Below are 19,114 nucleotides of genomic sequence, written 5' to 3'. Positions count from 1 at the left end.
AAGTTGTTTCTTGGTAGACCCTAGTTCGACTCCTCGGTCCCGCTTGTAAATAGCCAACTGTTCCGCCTCCCACCAGTTGGGATTCTTAACCATGTTATGTTCATCTGCATTATTTGTTTCATCATTTGGTTTCATTGGCCCTGAAAAGCCACACTGGGGGATTGCTCAATCAAGATGTTTATTATTTATTATAGAGGCAGTAAGATGGTTTTTTATCTTCACAGATAAAAGTTTAGAGTCTAGTCCTGGATACCCCAATAAGACCAAAGATTATTATTTGCAACCCTAAGTGAGACAATGAGCATTCCTGTCACTCAGTTTTAAATGAGAGACCCTTCCCCCCGGGGATGAACAGTAATAGCTAAATACTGTATTTAAATTTCTCTTTGACACTGTAAAAAGAATGCTGAACTTTACATGTACATTATGTATAAATTATTGAACTCATGTATGAAGCATGTTTTGGTCTAATTATGATGCAGTTACCTAGTACTTAGTTACCTTTTGTTTCCCAATCAGAAAGTTGATCCAAAGCCATCTTCTCTATACCAAGAGTCAGTCCCAGGCTTCTCACCAAGGTCTTCAGTTTGGAGAAACAATCATTGAAGAAGACTTCAGACCAGTCAGCAACATTACAATGGCCCCATGCGTTCCTGACATTTTCCCTGACGTCATCAGCTGACAACTGAATGGAAATCAGTGGATTTGGAGAGTGGAAAATCGGTGCCGGATTGTTAAATCCCAATAAGCGAAGGATGGCACTCATGTCTAATGACTCGTCAAAGCCTGAAAACTTCACTAGATGATCTGGCAGAAACAACTTGGCCAAGTCTACTGAACTGTTGATGTTGTAGTTGTACTTGTGTAGGTCTTTCTTTTTCATGCCATACAACTGAAGATTGTTGTTGACATTCTGAAATTTCAAGTGTTTAAAGCATGGATCAGTACTGACCTGATGGTAAGTCAGTGTCTTTAGGGTACAGGGTGTGGCCAGACCCCTGCAGTAGATGTCCAGGTTTGTATAATGCGTGTCCATTCCTTGTTTGATGAAATCTCTCAATCCCGCAGCTGCTACTTTGTTCATGGCAATCCCAACAACAAGCCATCTCTTCTCCTCATCAGAGACCATCATCTTGATTTTAAAAATTTGTTGCTGTCGTTGTCATAGGCTATAAATGTGTGATTACATCTTATTAAAAGGCTGCCTGGACAAAGAAAAATGAAGAAACAGAAAATTATGAGTAGAGTTGTAATTTAATATATTAAAAAATCACTTTAAGAAAATTATACATGTACATACACACTGTAAGCAATTATAAGAAATTGATGATACCAACTGATGACGGTATTCAAATTATAGCAAAGAATGGATTAACTGTTAATTAAATAACAAATGCATTGTATACAGTATGTATTAATAACAAAGTCATGACATATTACTTTTCTAACACCGAAATCCTCAAATTAGCACCTCCCCTCAAATAAGTGACCCACCCATTGGTGAAAAAATTTAAAATAAGCACCTCCCCTCGAACAACTGCCACCCAACCCCCCTTCAAAAAAAAGTGCCCCCCACCCTTACCCTATTTTAAAGAAGAGTATTGAGACTTGTAAGAAAGGCAGGGGTTTCATTAGGGGCCAGGCACCGGGCAAATTGACTGGCTGTAAGGATGATTTTGCCCAGCTGGTTTGAACATCTAGAAAGATCATGTTTTAATAGTTTTATAGATCAGATCAAATAGTTTTGCCAGCCTGTGAAAAACAGTTGCCTTTCTGCTTGAAACGTTTACTTAATAAGACCCCTACAATGCTATTAATACTTGAGACAAAACGGAAGTTGAGGCTCCCTTAGGGGGGAGGTCTGTCTGTCATTGATGATTCTTTTCTTACTGTAGACATCACATCACTTGATCAACACAAACTGTATTATTGCACCATCAGTGGTAGCCGTTGAAAAATCTCCGATGAGGAAATGGTCTTAATCTAGAACTTTCTTCGGGATATGTATGGGCATGAACGATATGAACGACACAATAACACTATTAACAACAGCTTTCTTTCTTAAAAGTCATGATTAAATTTAATTGGTGTTTTCCACGAGTAAAGGGCTAGCAAAGTAGTCACACAAGTCATATAAAAGAAACTCTATCCCGACCGATGTATCAATTTTGGTCATTCCAGTGACCACAGATTGAAAACATGACAGAAAGTTGGCGTTACTTTCGATTCTCACCAAATTTGTCATATCCCCCCCTCGGGAGAATTTTGTTAAGTTAGCTAATTTAGTATGCAAGCCACCATAATGGCGGTCGCCGTCGGCGAAATGTTTATTTGCTCAAAATTGGGGCAAAATCTTTCGGAGATGGAAATCAGGACATTTGTAAGGATACAGAAAGTAATTTGGGACCAGTTGCTGGCTTCTAAGGCTGAATTTATCCAGAAGTGAGCTGTATTTTCGTTTTCGTGCTGAAAGCCACGGCTTGTTCTGCTGTCTTGTTCTGTTTTTTCTCTTGGTCTTTTTTGTAGCCCACCAAGGCCAGTCTTTCGTCTAAATCAGTTGAAAAAAGTTCGAAAAAGATGTTCCCATTCAAGTTTAAGCTCTCAGGCGATAATTCTGGAGTTTTTTGGCCGAAACGTCGGCTTTGTTAAAGCTGGATTGTTAAGGAATAGATTAACCGTCTGCCGATGTGTGGTACTGTAGCTATTAACGCTAAAGTGATATATCGCTTCGAAGTCAGGGTTTTGATGAGATTTTTTTGCAACGTGTGGGTTCGGCGTGATTTTGTTTTGATTTTTTGTTTTTAATTTTTTTCCCGCGAAAGTCAGTATCGGAGATGAGATTTATTTATGTTTCAACAGCTTTTGGCAAGTAAACATCACAGGTTGCGTGACTCAAAATGTGACCGAGTGGAAGCTTGGGTCTGGTCACCAACAAATCGAAAAAAAAAAAAAACCATGGGTAAACCATGAACCGCGCTCGGCCCATGGCCGTGCGGTTAACAATATAGTTACATAAATAGTGCAACAGTGTGCGGCTTTGCCAGTTCAGTACTTATTTTAGTAAAAACTCTTACTAGCAGTTTTTTCTTAAAATTGGGAAAACTTGACAATGAAGTGATTGTAACAGGAAGGGAATTCCAGAACTTTGGACCTTGGTAAAGAATTGTGAATGTTTTTGACGTTAGTCCGGCAATGATGCAGGCGATAATTATTGGCTGTTCTGGTGCTACATATGTATAGCCGTGACTTTGAATGTTTGTAAAAAACAAGTCGAAAAACAATGGAGGCAACAGGTTCTTATGATAATAGTACATAAATTTAGCTATTTGAAATGTGTTGATTTGATAAATTTCCAAAATTCCTAATTTGGAGAATAAAGGAGCAGAATGTGCTTTATAATCTGAATTGGTGATAGCTAGCAAAGCCCGTTTTTGCAAAGAAACACTCACCAGTGCATCACTCACGAGTGACGTAAAACAAAGAAAACAAAGAAGTCAACATAATAGACCCTAACCCTAACAATAGCCACAAAACAAAGAAAAACTTTACAGGTTCTTACACCCCCGGGGTAAACCTGAAATTCTGACTATCTATCAGATGGTAGTTAAAGGGTACCATGAATGCCCATTTGCTGTCGATGTTGGTGAGTGATTTGTTGCTCAGAAGAAGAAAGTGATCGATATGGTATATGATCGTGGTCAACTGGGTCACCTCCAAAGGGATTTAGTAGCACTGCTCTGGCCTTTAAAACACAAAATTTTAGTGTAAGTTGTATCATTTTCCTAGTCCTAGTTGTAGGATAGTATCCTTGTTTTTTTATTTCTCCTGGACATGGTGTTAAAAAGTATCTGTTCATTTTTGGAAGCCCAATTAATGATGTCAAAGGAAGATGATGTCCTGGAGAAGGGATAAACATGCCCATGAGGATAGAAATTACTTTACCAAAGAAATAAGCCAACGGAATCTGGGGTACGCTGTTATCTAGTGGGATTAATGCGCAGATATTGGAACTTCAATAGATGACCAGGATAATGATTTCTTCGTGTTGTGAAGGAATATCTATGGCAATTGATGATAATCAATGACAATCGATGGCAATTAAAAAACACAACTTTTTGGACCATATAGTGGTCATCGATTTCCGATATCAATTGATTAATTGTTATCGATTGTCATCGATTGCCATCGATCATTATTAATTATCGATTTCATTGATTGATCACACCGGGTTTCCCTGAGTACCAGTACAGTACTGTAATTCTGGATCAAACTAACCTTTAAGAAAGAATTAAAGTGAGTGTAATTCACCAACCAGAACCTGACAGCCACAGAATTGACTTGTAGGTCACAAAGTACTGTGAAGAGATGAAGGAAAATAATATTTAATGACTTGCAAGTCATGAACTTCACTGTAAATTATACATCAAATTTATACAGTCATTCCGTGTTTACTTAATGTATTAAGAGTAAATGCCAGTAAGGATAAAAAACCTTTAACATTGATCTGAACTGGGAAACTAATTACAGGGCAGGTCTGAAACAGGGTATTGTCAGTAAGGGTCAGGTCTTAAATAGAATATAAAATTTTATGGTCAGGTCATAAATAGGGTAGGGGAAATCGCAGAGTTTGGTAAAGGTTCTAGGAAGTGGGCCGCACACATCCACCCAATTTTTCTGGGAATACCCCCTACCCCCGGGTTTTTAAGGAACACCATATTAGTATTATCATCCTTCCTAAGCCATTTTCCAAGCATTCACGGTGCAGGGGACATATATAGTCATATCCCGGGTGTTTGTTGGTGTTTAGAAACAGGCACGCCTCGCTAAAATAAGTTCAACTTCAGTTCCACATCCACTGAACTTGAACAATTTTTGTGGCATGCTGATAATCCATGACATTTTTGCTGCAAGGTATGTACCAGAAGGTACAAGTGGCAGTACTGGACAAGATTGAATCGTTTATCGTGGATCAGGTCCACATACTCATCCGACCAAACGTGAGAAGTCATGTTTGACAACGTTTTGATGTTTTAATTACGCAATTTTCTGAAAAAGTTCTCAAAGGAAATTGATAGCTCATATATTTGCACTTTACAGTGTCACGCAAGCAGATAAAACAACAATACTGTTACTAGAAGAGTAGTAATCTAGTATACGTGTACCTTTAGATAAACATTGCAGACATATAACTAAATTAATAAAACTTGGACATATCCTGCTTTTTAAAATATAAATAAGCGAGATTCCACATGCCAGTGATACTGATCTTTGGGGACACATGTCCACCATCTGCCGCAAATACATTATATTTACACAGGTTGTTTCACACACTAAAATTTATTAATTGTTTGATCAGGTTTTGTCATGGAAAACAGTTTTTATGGACTGTATATATTCTGAAAAGTAAAAACAACATAACTGAACTGCCCAGAAAGGAGATCTGTGACCGAAACAGACCTTTGAGAAGATATCAACTTAACACAACTTCATGCTACAGTAGCCACCTAATATCTTGTGTAAGTAAATTGAATGACAGTTCTCATGTAAACAAACAAAAATCTGTAGAGTCTACCTCCAATTTAGTTAATTTTCTAGATAAGACAGAAATGAAGTCTCATCTTAATTTAGCTTAAGTATCATATTTTAATTTTTAATGTACTTTTCAGCATGCAGTCAATTTAACATTGTTTCTTAATGGTCAGCTTAGTTGTAACTTCAATATGGCAGCTGCAGCAAATCTCGAAAATAAGCAAACTTCAAACAAGGGCTACCACAAAACTAGAAGTAGACTGTGAGCAGTCTCCCTTTTCCTCGAAAATCTGTGGGGTAGAATGTGAAAGAAGAAAGTGTGCAAGCATAACATGCAAGTGGTGATGCTGTTAGCCACTAGTACATGTAGCATGGGCATCAGAAGACGAGAAAGAGAGACTGCATTGGTTTCATACAATGATTTGGATACTACTTTGAAGGGTTCTGGCCACTGAGTGTTTGTGTTGCAAAGGGTGGTGAGAGTTGAAATGGAGATACTTGTCAGTATGTGTTGCTTTTCTGTAAACACTGGTTTTAATTGATCCATCAGTATTTCTAATTGTCTTCGTGTCGAGGAATGCAATGTGCTGGTCGATCGAGTTAAGATGGGAGTGAAATTCTTGACAGAGCAAAGAATATTCTGTCGACTGACAAAGACAAAAAGTCTGAAGTACAACATGTGGTGGAGTGTGAAAGTGAATTAATCAACATGACACGAGCGTGGGACAAAGAAAAATTCTGAGTCCCCGACATGAATTGAACCCATGACCTCCCAAACACCGGGCGGGCGCTCTATCCACTGAGCTACGAGAACTCATGGAGAGCGAGGTCATTTAACTGAGTTCATATATGACAGGTGTCCTGCATACTGCTAGGATCAACACTATCGAAGTCATCGTGAATAGTGATAAGTTAATAAAGATGGTGAATTTTAAGCTCGGTAATGAAATGTGAAAGTGAATTAATCAACATGACACGAGCGTGGGACAAAGAAAAATTCTGAGTCCCCGACAGGAATTGAACCCATGACCTCCCGAACACCGGGCGGGCACTCTATCCACTGAGCTACGAGAACTCATGGTGGACGCACTCAAAACCAATGGTTACACGGACCAATTCTTAAAAAGCTGCCAAAGAACCAAACCACCTAAAGCATTAAATCAGCCCCAAAATAATAAGCCACAAAGCCACAGAGGCTTTGTTACTTTGCCATATTTTCAAGGAATCTCTGAAAAAATTGCAAGAACTTTGGGACAATTCGACGTAAATGTTGCTCATAAACCCGTCAAGACGGTTGGTTCGATCCTGAAGAAACCAAAGGACAAATTTGATCAAGACCTGTCAACTGGTGTCGTGTATAAAGTCAATTGTAAGAACTGTGAAAAACTTTACATTGGTCAAACATCCAGAGCACTGAGATCCAGAACAAAAGAACATAAAAGAGCCGTCCTCACATGTGACAAGGACTCTCTTTTGGTGCAACACTGTATGAAAAACAACCACGAATTTGATTTTAATAATGTCAAGGTCATAGACCGCTGTCCCTTGTGGTCGCATAGATTGTTCTTGGAAGCGTGGCATTCCATTCGCGAACCGAACTCAATTAATGACCACGCGCATATTCCAGACATTTACAAAATGCTAAATTAATCCCTAGCAAGTTCCTCACATTCTTATAAACATGTCATTTACATTTAGATGCCATTAACATTCATTTCATCACTGAAGAAGGTTATAGTATTTTAGCCGAAATGTCTATTTTAAGATTTTTAAGTCAGTGACAACAACTTTTAAGATTTTATTACTATGCCTGACTACAACTACAGTATTTTTAAAAACAACATTTACAACTTAGCAACTTAACAAATGCATTTAATTAAATAATTGTCCAAATTGTAAGCATGAATGTTCCCAGATAACCATTAAACTGTATAAACTATGACCTGAAATTATTATTTTACTGCAGTGTGAATACAAAAGCATAATTTTCCCTGCAGATAAGCTTAACCAAGGGAGAATATCATGACTTTATTTAATTTTACAGCCAACTGGCTGCGATGTGAATTTCATGCAGCAGTGGAGCAGGGGTGGTGTCATGGTGACTGAGTGCTTGTCTCCCACTAATGTAACCTAAGTTAATTTGAATCCTGGGCCTGGCATCACATGTGGATTGAATTTGTTGTTGATTCTCATCACAGGTTGTTATTGTTGGTTTTCCATGGGTTTTCTAAGAAAGCTTTCCCTCCTCGATCCTCACAAGCCTGAACACTTAAAATTCTCCCATGCATGCATAAAAAAAGTCAGTGTTATACTCCTTCGAATTGACAGTAAAGCCTGTACAATTCCTTCCCCCTGCCAACTCGTCTTGAAGGGAGAAGGAAGAACAGCTTGACTCCAACACTGACTGCATTCTAGCTTGTTGCATAGAGTTTTGAATTAATTAAAATCATTTGCAGAAACCAACATGCTGATAAACATATCCTAGAACATGTACCATCGCTAATAGCACTGAAATGCTTTAGGTTGCATTAAGTCATAAAACTCACCGCGTCTTTTCAATAAGCACTTGATATTTAATCTTACTAAAAAGACCTGAGTATTAAATGAATTGTTGACAGAGCTCCAAGACGGTATAATTTTATGACACAGTTTTAAATAATAATTCTTATTACATTAGTTAGCCGTGAATAACATCCGTCATTGTCAGGGATGTGATATGATATCATTCACTGGGAAATGATACGATTTTGCTTTCTGACTTGTATTGCCCAATCAAATGCAAATAATCTCAAAAACTAATTGCCTAATATAATAGTCGTCAGAGCAGCAATCAGGTTTTATGTTATATTTTAGTTGACAGCAACTTTGAAGTGAGAACGGACTTGCTAAATTCCAGTTTTTGAATGAAATGGCAGCTTTGGTAAGATTTTTATAAGTCTCTGAAGATGACATTTCCCATTTTATTTAAGAAACTAAAAACAAAAATACTGAGCAAAAACAAATCAAGAAGGCTCTATAAGGCTAAATTTAGCTGATAATTAGCTGCGTGAACTTTTGCTCTTTTGGTGGCTGTTTGCACACTAGCAAATGAATTCATTAAACTAAAGCTGACTGTTGTCATGTCTTTATGAATAATTATTATATGCAATAAACAAATCATAAACTGTTGAGCCTGATATTGTTTTATTCACTCCTTGATAATACTCACATCACTCACTCACTCAATTTAAGTGACACTTTACAAGTGATATATTATATGTACCTAACTGAAAACACAAGAAAAAATAATATCAGGCTCTTACATGACATAAAATTATAATTTATCTTTATTAAAAACTGGATCATTAAATTAATCATTAGCTTCACCATCGTGCATATGGTATATACCATGATCTAGAAATAATTATGTTAAGAGTTCACATAGTTTTGGGGGGTGTTATTTTAATTTTATGTTGGTTTTCTATATTTTGGGGAGTTTCTCATAATTAAAAAGAAATTATTCCACTTGTGCTTCCCAGACCCTGGCTCCTGCCCCTTTCTGTCCTCCTCCCCGATCCCCTGTCATTTAGGAGACTCAAAACACATCATAGTCATTTTAATAAGCTGGTCTTTGAGGACATGTAATTATTTTAGACATTTGTATAGCCAAGTCGTGCAATCAGCCTTGCTCATCTTCAATTGCATGATCTTTGACGTCACCATTATAAAAGAGTTTACAATTTTCACCAGAGGTACATGTATCTTTGTAAGCCTGTTGTTTAGCCCAAGCACAACTTTCCGTTTACTCGTTGTCTAAAAATCTAATTGTATGAAGATGCTAAATGGAAATCAAGTAACATTTTGGGTTCTTGTTTTTAAAGTATTCTACATATTAAATGAGAAAAATAAGTGTATTAAATTTCTCTCCCACTTCCCACTGTGGCCAAGTGGTTAGGGCACTGGACCTGCAATTTGGAGTTGCAGTTTAGAGTCGCGTTCTGACCACCAGCTGGTATTGTTCTCGGTAGTCCAGATTTCAACTCCTGCGTCATGCTTGTGAATAGCTATCTGGTCTGCCTCCAGCCAGATGGAATTCTTGACCAAGTTATGTTCATTTACATTGTATTTGTTTCATCATTTGTTTCCATTGGTCTCGCCTCCCACCCAATTTCCCCTTCTGCCTCCCATCCCCCCCCCCCCCCTCCCATTCTCCTCGATGAACCACTTTTGTCATTTACAATAATTATTACTATCATTCAATTCATTTTTTCTTCTTTTTCATTGGCTGAGATCCCACCCCCTGACCCACAAGTAACTGCCTATGAATAATGGTCTGGTGACATGCAGTCATCAGTCATCCAGTCAAGTAAATGTGTTTTGCTGCGTATAACAATCTGCTCATGCATAACTATAACCACACTCTTGTGTGAAAAATGGCAGATTGCTTTGAATCAATCCCTGAGCTGTCAGAGGGTGATTTAAACATGAAAACAAATGATAAAACAATTAACTATTATTCAACTCAGTCAGCATTGCAGTATATCATGATTTTCTCAGTGTCTCACAGGTAAATTATTTGCCTCAGCCAAATAATTGATCGGCTCTCCACCGACAAATCACGCTATTTGGCTCAACCTAGTTCAGTAATCACTAATTATCATTCAGCCATCGAGATTTTCATTGTAACAGCTAGCGCTATGAACGACTCCCCATCACCCTTGTTCTTTACATTTTGGGTTATTCACTTGTCATCTTCCTCTCTTCAAAATGAAGGAACAGGAAGTGTTGGTACAGATAAAAATGCGTCAACTGTAGCTTCCATATAGAAAGCAGTGAAGGAAAAAGTTGATACCAAGGATTGATCATGACAAAAACCTCACAGGCACTCGGCTAGAAACTCGAAGTGACACCACAAATTAAATACGTTATACTACCATCGAACAAGAGAAATAACAGGATAATTTCATCCAAACATTTTATCAAGACACCCAACATAATTAATAATTTAAAGGCAAAAATGATGGACTTGACGAGGCCAAGGCAAGAGAATTTGAAGCGAACAGTAATTGCCAAAATTCGCCTCAAGGCGGAAGTTATTAGACTTCCTTTGCAACACAGACGAGAGCATACTTTCTGCGTTAAACTTTACACAAGTAGTTACTGTTAGTACACATACCTGGCAGCTTTAGATATGATCATCAAACAACAAGGTGAAGAGAATATTTTGCCCAACTAACGTCGCAAACCTTCCAAACGTAGCAAGTGCCTCCATTTTGCTCTCGTCAGCACAAATTTTCCCTTTTGCCAGAGACAGGGTGTCTCGTTCCAGGCTCCAATAGTTGCTGTATAGCCTGCTAACGCAGACGTATTTCCGGCCAAGTGACAGCCGGAAATACGTCTGCATACAATTTTATTGTTTGCCTCATTGCTTTTACATTTCTCGTAATTACATGGTATTGATTTTATTGGCAGGAGATCCCAGCAAGTAAGGCGAATTTTTTTTTTCTGTATCTTTTGCAGGCTTTTCAATCTAGTGGAATAATTACTTCCCCATACAATACTGCAATACGTTAAATATGGGTATATCATCATAGAGTAAATAATACTTCTGGGGCATTGATGTCCACGTAATGTCGCAATTTCGCTATTATACCCAATAACTTTGATATCTTATTAGTTATGTAATTGATATGAGTCTTCCATGTCATTTGATCATCAATTCTAATTCCAAGAAATTTTGTCCATTTAACCTGCTCAATTTTTTTTGTTGTTGTTGTTGATTGTTACTGTCACTGGCATGTTATTTTTTTCCTTCTAGTTTTAAATATCATAAACTTTTCTTTACTGGCATTCAGCGTTAGTTTGTTGAAAGCTGAACAACTGTGATACTTTGGTGATCTCCTGATTGCTATTTCTAGCATTGATTAAGGTTTATGTGTTGGAAGAATAAATTTGTATCGTATGCAAATAAAACATATTGAAACAAGAGACTATATCGAGGTAAGTCTGAGCTTTAATTGTGTCACTTTTTGAGAATGTTGTATTAATTAAATTTTACTACTTGCTGTCTATAGGCCCGAACAGAGGATGTCAGATCTCAGTGTTTCATTTCCTGTTGGCAGGATTTCTCAGCTGACAGTAATAATTTTGAACAATTTTCAGCCCTCAGTTAAACCTACACTCACCCTGTAATACTGATGGTCAGCGTTATGCGCTCTTGCAGGGCAGGGGAACACTTCCGGCAACCCTTGGAATTGGCCCGAATTTTCATATCTTTACCCGCCCCACTTTATACGAAAGCACGCTTCCCTTTCCGACTGCGTAAAAAGGCTCGCTATGGCGTCAAATAAAGCTCAGAAATAATTTAGCAAGTGTATATATATTCTATGGTCGTTTTTCATGCGAATGACTGTTGAGGAACCAGACAAAATTCCTCATTATATAAATAAACATTTTGGAATATCAAATTAATGTCATCAAAAATAGAACACGATTTCAAAGAACTCTCCCTTCCTATTTTAAACTACTCTTTTTTCGGTTACGTAAGATGAGTTAAAGTAAAGATTTAATCCATTTTCGAGTTTGGAGACAAGTAAGTTTTTGCATAACTGTCGGAAAAAAGGCGATAATGTCAGACTGACATCCAATAAAAACTCATTTTTCGTCTGATTTTTTTGCTATGACCATCGTCTGTGAACTCAATAGCCGCCATAAAATCAACCTTAATTTTCGCTCTGCTTCAGACTGGCTTAGCTTTTAAGCAAAGCAAAACGTAATTTCGTGACTGATCGAGACAGACAATCAAAGACCAGCTGCCCTCCCTGCCCTCTTTCCTGCTAGTTACATGTGGGTGGGGGAGTAAATTAAAACATAGTAGGTGAGGCAGCGCGGTCAAAATTCGGGTCCACTCCACGGATCGGTGGTTTCTGTTATATTCTCGTTTATTTATTTCAGAAAACGTCACCAAAACACGAAGTTGATGACATTTTTGACCGTGTACCGACTATTTAACAATTAGATTACGAGCTCGAGATTTTTATTACATGGAGCTCGAGGGTGAATTAACTAGTTGTTTTAGTGTAAATCTATGCTAGAAATAAGTATATTTTTTAACTGTGCGATAGATCAGACAGTGGGTTATGCTAAAATAATTACACTGCTCTCCACTCTGATACTTGGCGAGAAAGGAATCTTTAAGCCGATAGAAAAATTCGATTTCGCCGAAGCCGTCCGCCATCAGCAAGAAAACCGGCTCTACATTGATAACAATAGGCATTGTTATAAGACCTAAAATTGGTCTCATATGGTCATTTTGAAACAATGGCGGTAAAAGCTTCTAAGTACCCGCAGGAGTTTTTGAAATTTCCGATTACCATACGAGCGCGAAATTTAAACGATCAGAGAGACTGAATGGAAGACAAATTCTCCAGAGGAAAGATGGTACTGGTATAATCCTGTCAGTGCAAATAGTTGCGGTGGGGCGGCGGTTGAGCTCATGTATTTAAAACCCATAAGATCAGTGTAGAATGAACGCAAAAATAGCGAGCAACAACAACAACATAACAAAAACCTTTATTAACGTGTCTGGGGTATTTAGCATTGCTGCGAGCGCGATAATTGAGCGGCAAAGCCGCTCGCCTCGCGCTCCCGCTGTTTCCGCTAATTAAAATTACAGACGCGATGTTTTGGGTAGCGTTTCTCCGCTCTTTAATAATTTTTGCTTTACTTTCAACGTAGTTTTTGTGAATCACGACTCCACCGTTCTAGATTTGTTTACTAAAATTGAGTTCATTCAAGTGCAGCTTAATTGTTGTGCCGAAAGTTGTCCGAACAACGGCAACGATTTTGGCTTGGCTTCGGACGAAGTCCCTCAGGGCTACCAAGAACAAAAGGCTACTCATTTTTGCTCGAAGTGAGATGTTGAGCCGGAACAATAGACCATTTCTTGATACGGCGGGGAGTGACTGTTAGTTTCACACCACTGCGTTTGAAATGACCGCCTTCATAAATGAACTAACCGACATTCATTAAAAAAAAGGAATCTTATTCACGATTTGATTTGTAATTCTGCCTGAATATAAGTAAAAACATCCTTAAAAATAGCCTACGCGATGAGAAAAAACACCAGAGATCGATAACAAGAAGTGAGGAAATTGGCACAAGAGCTTGTGAAACAAAACCGTAAATAATTATTTATTTTTTGCGAGGTCCTAACACGTTTGAAGTATGATTCTGAAATAACATGAGAAATTAGGTGTAATCACCTCGTGAAGACAGTAATATATCAGATAGAAATATCCTCCAATGAAACGAAAAAACTCCTTCAGTAATGAAAAATTAAAGCCTTGATCGATGAGCATTAACTAGACTAAGAAAGTAACCGTTTTATATTAGGTAAAATTGTAACAGAACAACCTTATTAAACGTTTGGAAGAGTTCTCCGGACAAATAAAAATTGATTTTACTCTAACTGTTCAAGTCATTAGGACATTTGAAGGCTGGTTCTTGACGGTGGTTAACTGTCGAACCTATCTGAAGACGCTGTTATATGTAAATGTTTTTCATGAATATTTTGTTCAACTTTGAAAAGCACCAGAAGATAACAAACAGAGCCAGTGAGGTATGCTGTTCGTATTTGGTGTTTATTTCCCATAATGCTCGTTTAATTCGCAATTCCACTTTTGCTTATAAGAAAATATAAAGTCAAATAAGTAATTTAATGCTACTATATCATTGCTTCGCTGTAATTAAGTAACGAGTACTTCTAGGATTGGTATACAAAATTTGTCCAGGTAGGTCAACAGGAATACATTAAGATCTAGACGAGAAGGCTTCTCTGATCTAGTAAAGAACTGTCTGTATTCTAGAATCTAACAGTTAAAGTAAACAAAGATTCTATACTTTTTATCGTTAACTTAGAAGAAACTGCGAACGATTGAAACAAAAAAAATAACAACAAATAACCTTTAATTATAAAAAAAATCGATTTTCATGAAAAAAGCGTCCACTAACTGCTAAATAATTTACACGCTGCACATTTGATTAAAGCTCTGACAGGTAAGGCGTCATCCAAAATTAATTGTTTTTGTAAACTATCTTGGACGCCTTCGGCTATTCAAAATTCATTTCTGACACTAGGGATTGAGTGAAAGAGAGACAAAATTGAGAATGGCAATCAAACTAGAAATTGTGGTTTATATAAGGCTATATTTCGGAACTATACAATAGTGCAAAAAGGCTAAGGGCAAACATAACAAAACGAGGGACTCCTGAGAGCTCCGTCGCAGGCTCGATTTTGATTGGCTTTAAAATAATGAAACTAAGCTGATGTAGAACACCGGCAAATTCGTTTCTAGAGGCAGCGATCCAATGTTGGTTAGTCCGCTGACTGAAGGGGACGAGAATGAAATACTGATGAATAGGTTAAGCCACCCTCGGGCAATTGGGAGGTGGGCGCTTTTAAAATAGGGGTTGGCCGCTTTATAGGGGTTCGACAGGAATTTGCACGAAACTTGGTTAAAACGTCAATTCATCCAATTAAAAACTTGCCTGAAGGCTTGTGACTACTGCTGCACATCATAAAGACTACGTGTCACTGTTTTCCTGAGTCACTTGTTACGAAAACGACTATATCCTTTATTAAAAAAAAAAAAAAAAATCACACAGTGAAGTTATATTTTTTCCCATCGCATCCATATGAACATGGAATCACTTCAAGACAATGATAATAAACGTGTGTTTGAATGTTTTATTCAGTGCATAGCCACTTTCAATTTCGGACTCTTGTCTGTCGTTTCTTTTTCCAAAACCCTCATAGGGAACTCTCATCGGGACGACTAAAAGGTGCCCTCGGCCACTTAATAGAGGTGGCCGGTTAATAGGGGTTTTATTTACGGTATTTTATTAACAATAATTTCGAGACTTTGATATATGGCATCTTAATTGGTGGCCGGTTAACGGAACATTTGACGGCCTATATTGGTTGGCTCATTTGACGGTTGACGGTAAAAATATTGCGTTTTTGACGGTCGACGATTAAATTTCTCAAGCCATGCACACGAAATGGAATGGCTTGGTATATTTAAAATAATACTAACTAACCATTTTGCAGTTGGCTTCAATTCGAATTAAAGATATATGTGATAGATCGATCAGTGGATTATGCTGATCGAAATAATCACACGGCTCGTTGTCGGTTTCTATGGACTTTGATTGTTGGCGAGGGGTGAAACTATCAGCCGATAGAAAACTTTGAGTTCGCCGTGTTACTGATTGTGATTGGCGCCATCAATTAGTTTCACTCCACTGCGCTTGAAATGATCGCTTTCACAAACAAATCAACTCTTAAAAGCAATCCCTGTCTGATTTTTAGTTCGGCATCACTACAATTAAAAACACGCTCTAAAATTATCCACTAGTTGCCTCCACGATGATAAAACGGAAACAATAGATAACCGATAACAAGAAATGAGCAAATGAGCACGAAAGCTTCATTTTCAATTGCCATCCACCTGATTTTGTGAAATTAAACCGTTAATTTTTTATTTTATTTTCGAGGTACCTGTGTTGAACATATTAAAGTACGATGCTGAGATTAAACGACAAAATCAAGCCCGTTATCTTGTGTAGGCAATAATCATGCTTTCAATTGGAAATAATTACGAATGAAATTAAATTATAATTATTGAAACGTTTGAGATTAACTTAAAGGGAAACGTTTTATTATGCTAAGTAACGTGGTAGCAGAAAACCTTATAAAAAGTTTGGAAGAGTTCTCCCGACATTTGAAAACTGATTTATTTTAACTCATCATTAGGAGCAAATAGTTCGAACGAAAAATTCTGGAAATGCTGTTTCCTGATGGTGGCTAACTGTTGAACCCATGTGACCACACTGTTAATTTACGGTAACTTTTTTTCACGGAAATTTTGTTCCACATTAATTTGCTGTAAAGCAACAGAAGGTAACAATCACATCCAGTGAGGTAAGTTGTTCACTTTTGGTGTCTATTTTAAGTATATTATACAAGTTAAGTAAACTTAAACATCCAAAAAACGCGAATCATGCAAGTGGTTGATACGTGCTTATTTAAAGGTTAAATTCCACGTTTACCAACAAGAAAACAAGACAAACATCCTGCAAACATTGTGTTAGCCGAGTCAAAGCAAAATATTGAACTGCTCAGTTATCCCTCTTTCCTTGAGTTTCCTTCACCAGTGCTACCATAGCTGACAATAGAGGACTCAGGGTAGAATACCAAAGCGATCGAAGCGAACTTGAGGGTTTTAGGCCGCGAAGCCGGCAACCACCCATGCGAAGGTCGCGAAGCGGCCTAGTGAGCGACAAAGTCGCGACAGGTTCGGTGGATCACGAATAAACATGACAAAGGACTTGTTTGAAAGTCTAATCTACGAGTTTTCTCGTTTCCTGAGAAAGCTCGGGGAGAGTAATTTAATGGTTTTATGACTTTTTAAACAAAACAGTGCGCGTTATCTCCCCCCTGAGGGTATTTAACTTGAGGGACGCCTGTCTAAGGTATCTGAGACCCGTATAAATAGGGCCCTTAGAAAGTAGAAACAACCCATCATAAATAAAGAAACAAAATATATTATGCGCACTGTTAAGTCGAAAATAAGAAAATACCATAAATTGTTTTGGTTAAAAAGTTAAGTTTGTCAGCTCTAAGTAGCCTTTAACCACAGCGAGCGCAATTGGTTTAGTTAATACAGTCGTCTGTTGATTATTTAGCTGCGAAGGGAAGCGGAGTTGAGATGTAGAAAAGTCTTTATAACTTTCTTGATACTAAAAGAGAAGCTAGAGAAGGTTAAGTTAACGTTAGTAAAGTTAACTTCTGAGACCGAAGAGTCCCTTTTAATTGCGTAATGACACATTTACTATTATTTCAGGGAAGTACTATGATGGCAAACAACTCCAGCCGCCTTCCTCATGAAGCATGTCTGATCCCGAACCTTCCTGAAGAAATCCAGCATCGAGTGAGAGACATTAGTAACTATGTTGTGCGACCGCTGTACATGCTGTTTGCCGTCATGGCATTTGTTTGTAATGCGCTGATCTGCGTCACTGTAGCACGAACTAAATCTCTTCAACGTCCTTCGCTGCTGACGCTGTGTAGCTTGTCGGTTACTGATTTGATATATGCTCTGTTTTCTCTGTATATGGGTACAAAAACAGTATTAAGCGAGCACATGTGTCTCGGCAAAGCGGGCCCCGAGGAAAGGGCCATGAATGTCTTGAGTAGCTTAGCAACCCTTGGCACTCTCAGCAGTAATCAGCAGAGATCGTTATTTGGCCGTGACAAAACCCTGGTGGTATCGTAGTCACGTAAACACATCACGTGCTATTAAGATATCTTGTATACCTTGGATAATCAGCGTGGCTTTAACACTTGTCCACATAGTTTACTTTGTCTACAAGTTTGACGGCGGATACAAACAACTTGCACACACCATCCCCCTAGTGTATTATTGTGTTTGTTTCGTTATCATCATTTTTAGTCATCTTGGTGTATATTTTAAGAAATCTCCAACAGTTGGAATAAGAGAGATACAGGCGGTAATGAAGAGAGAAAAGAAATCAGCTGCCACTATTAGATTGATCTTGTTGGTATTGTTGTTAACCTTCCTTCCAGCTCTCCTGTGGCCAATAGTTTTAGGACTGAAAGGTATAGACAATGTTGGACCGTATCGTCCTTTCATATCTTTCCTTTTCACTGTGGATACGCTTGTGAATCCTTTGTTGAACTTTGGTCGTAGTAAGGATATGCGCAGAGCGGTAAAAGGTTTATTTAGGTGCTATCAGCACGTGCAACAACAGCAACAACAGCAGCATTTCCAATCAAGTTCAGGAATCGAGAATACATTAACTGTAACGACAGACATGTAAATATGGTAGTACGCTGGAAAGAATTGTCCGATGTTAGAGTTAAAGACTTACTGTAAACTAACAAGTTATTAAATTCACGCTCGGTAACAAAATGGAACCTGTGCGTTTCCCCTAGCTGTAATAGTAACTTATGTGTAGATTGTATGGATATGAATAAATTGCTCTCATTAGTCTCATTCTCAGCGACTTATTAATTAACAAGCAATCCGATTGGTCAGATGGCAGGTATTTAACATGGTTAAAAACCCCAATTGAAATGCAGGGGAAATGAAATTCCTGAACTTCCAAGACTGGGGCAAATGGTGTGGACATTTCCGAGAAACCTTTTCCGCAAATCCGAGAACTGTCAGAACCAAAGACCCCTGTTTAAATGTCTGGAAATTCCCTGTGGCAAATGTAAAAGAAAAGCTTTTTTTAAAGAGTCTCCGGAGAAGTTGTTTTCCATCAAATAGTTGTCCAACCTATCTCAGGGTGCATTTCTCTTATCAGATTGCTTTTAAAAGAAGTTCCCTTTACCATCTGGCCTTTAAAGGTTTGTGCTATATATTGGAGCGTGCTTTGACTTCGTAATGTTCCAAATTTTTGTCAGCGTGTTTCTCTCTTATAAAAAACGCTTCCAGTCGGGGCTTTTTCTTTGGCTGTCTATATTATGGCTTTTGGGATCACTTATTAAAATAGCTTTAAAATATTTCCCGCAGTGGAA

The 19,114-nt window shown here is 38.0% G+C and overlaps 1 protein-coding gene and 1 pseudogene across 2 annotated transcripts in view; one reads left to right on the top strand and one right to left on the bottom strand.

The window, feature by feature from the left end:
• LOC110049226 (uncharacterized) overlaps positions 1-10,829 on the bottom strand; it is a 43,724-nt gene extending 32,895 nt beyond the window's left edge. The window contains exons 1-3 of the mRNA XM_089278470.1: positions 10,685-10,829; positions 4,276-4,355; positions 502-1,205 (exon numbers count right to left, since the gene is read on the bottom strand). Coding sequence (XP_089134596.1) covers positions 502-1,132 — 631 coding nt within the window. The 5' untranslated portion in view covers positions 1,133-1,205; positions 4,276-4,355; positions 10,685-10,829. The remainder of the gene's footprint in view (positions 1-501; positions 1,206-4,275; positions 4,356-10,684) is intronic.
• A 5,608-nt stretch (positions 10,830-16,437) lies between these two features.
• On the top strand, positions 16,438-18,587 carry LOC110049273 (adrenocorticotropic hormone receptor-like; annotated as a pseudogene). The gene is made up of 2 exons (XR_016203928.1): positions 16,438-16,492; positions 17,415-18,587. The product of XR_016203928.1 is annotated as an adrenocorticotropic hormone receptor-like (transcript).
• Positions 18,588-19,114: the final 527 nt, after the last annotated feature.

Source organism: Orbicella faveolata, unplaced genomic scaffold (genome assembly GCF_042242905.1).
Source record: "Orbicella faveolata isolate gen_17 unplaced genomic scaffold, um_ofav_v1 contig_46, whole genome shotgun sequence".
In the NCBI taxonomy this organism is placed as follows: Eukaryota; Metazoa; Cnidaria; class Anthozoa; order Scleractinia; family Merulinidae; genus Orbicella; species Orbicella faveolata.
Note: the sequence above shows the minus strand (reverse complement) of the source record. Positions and strands in the feature narration are given on the sequence as shown.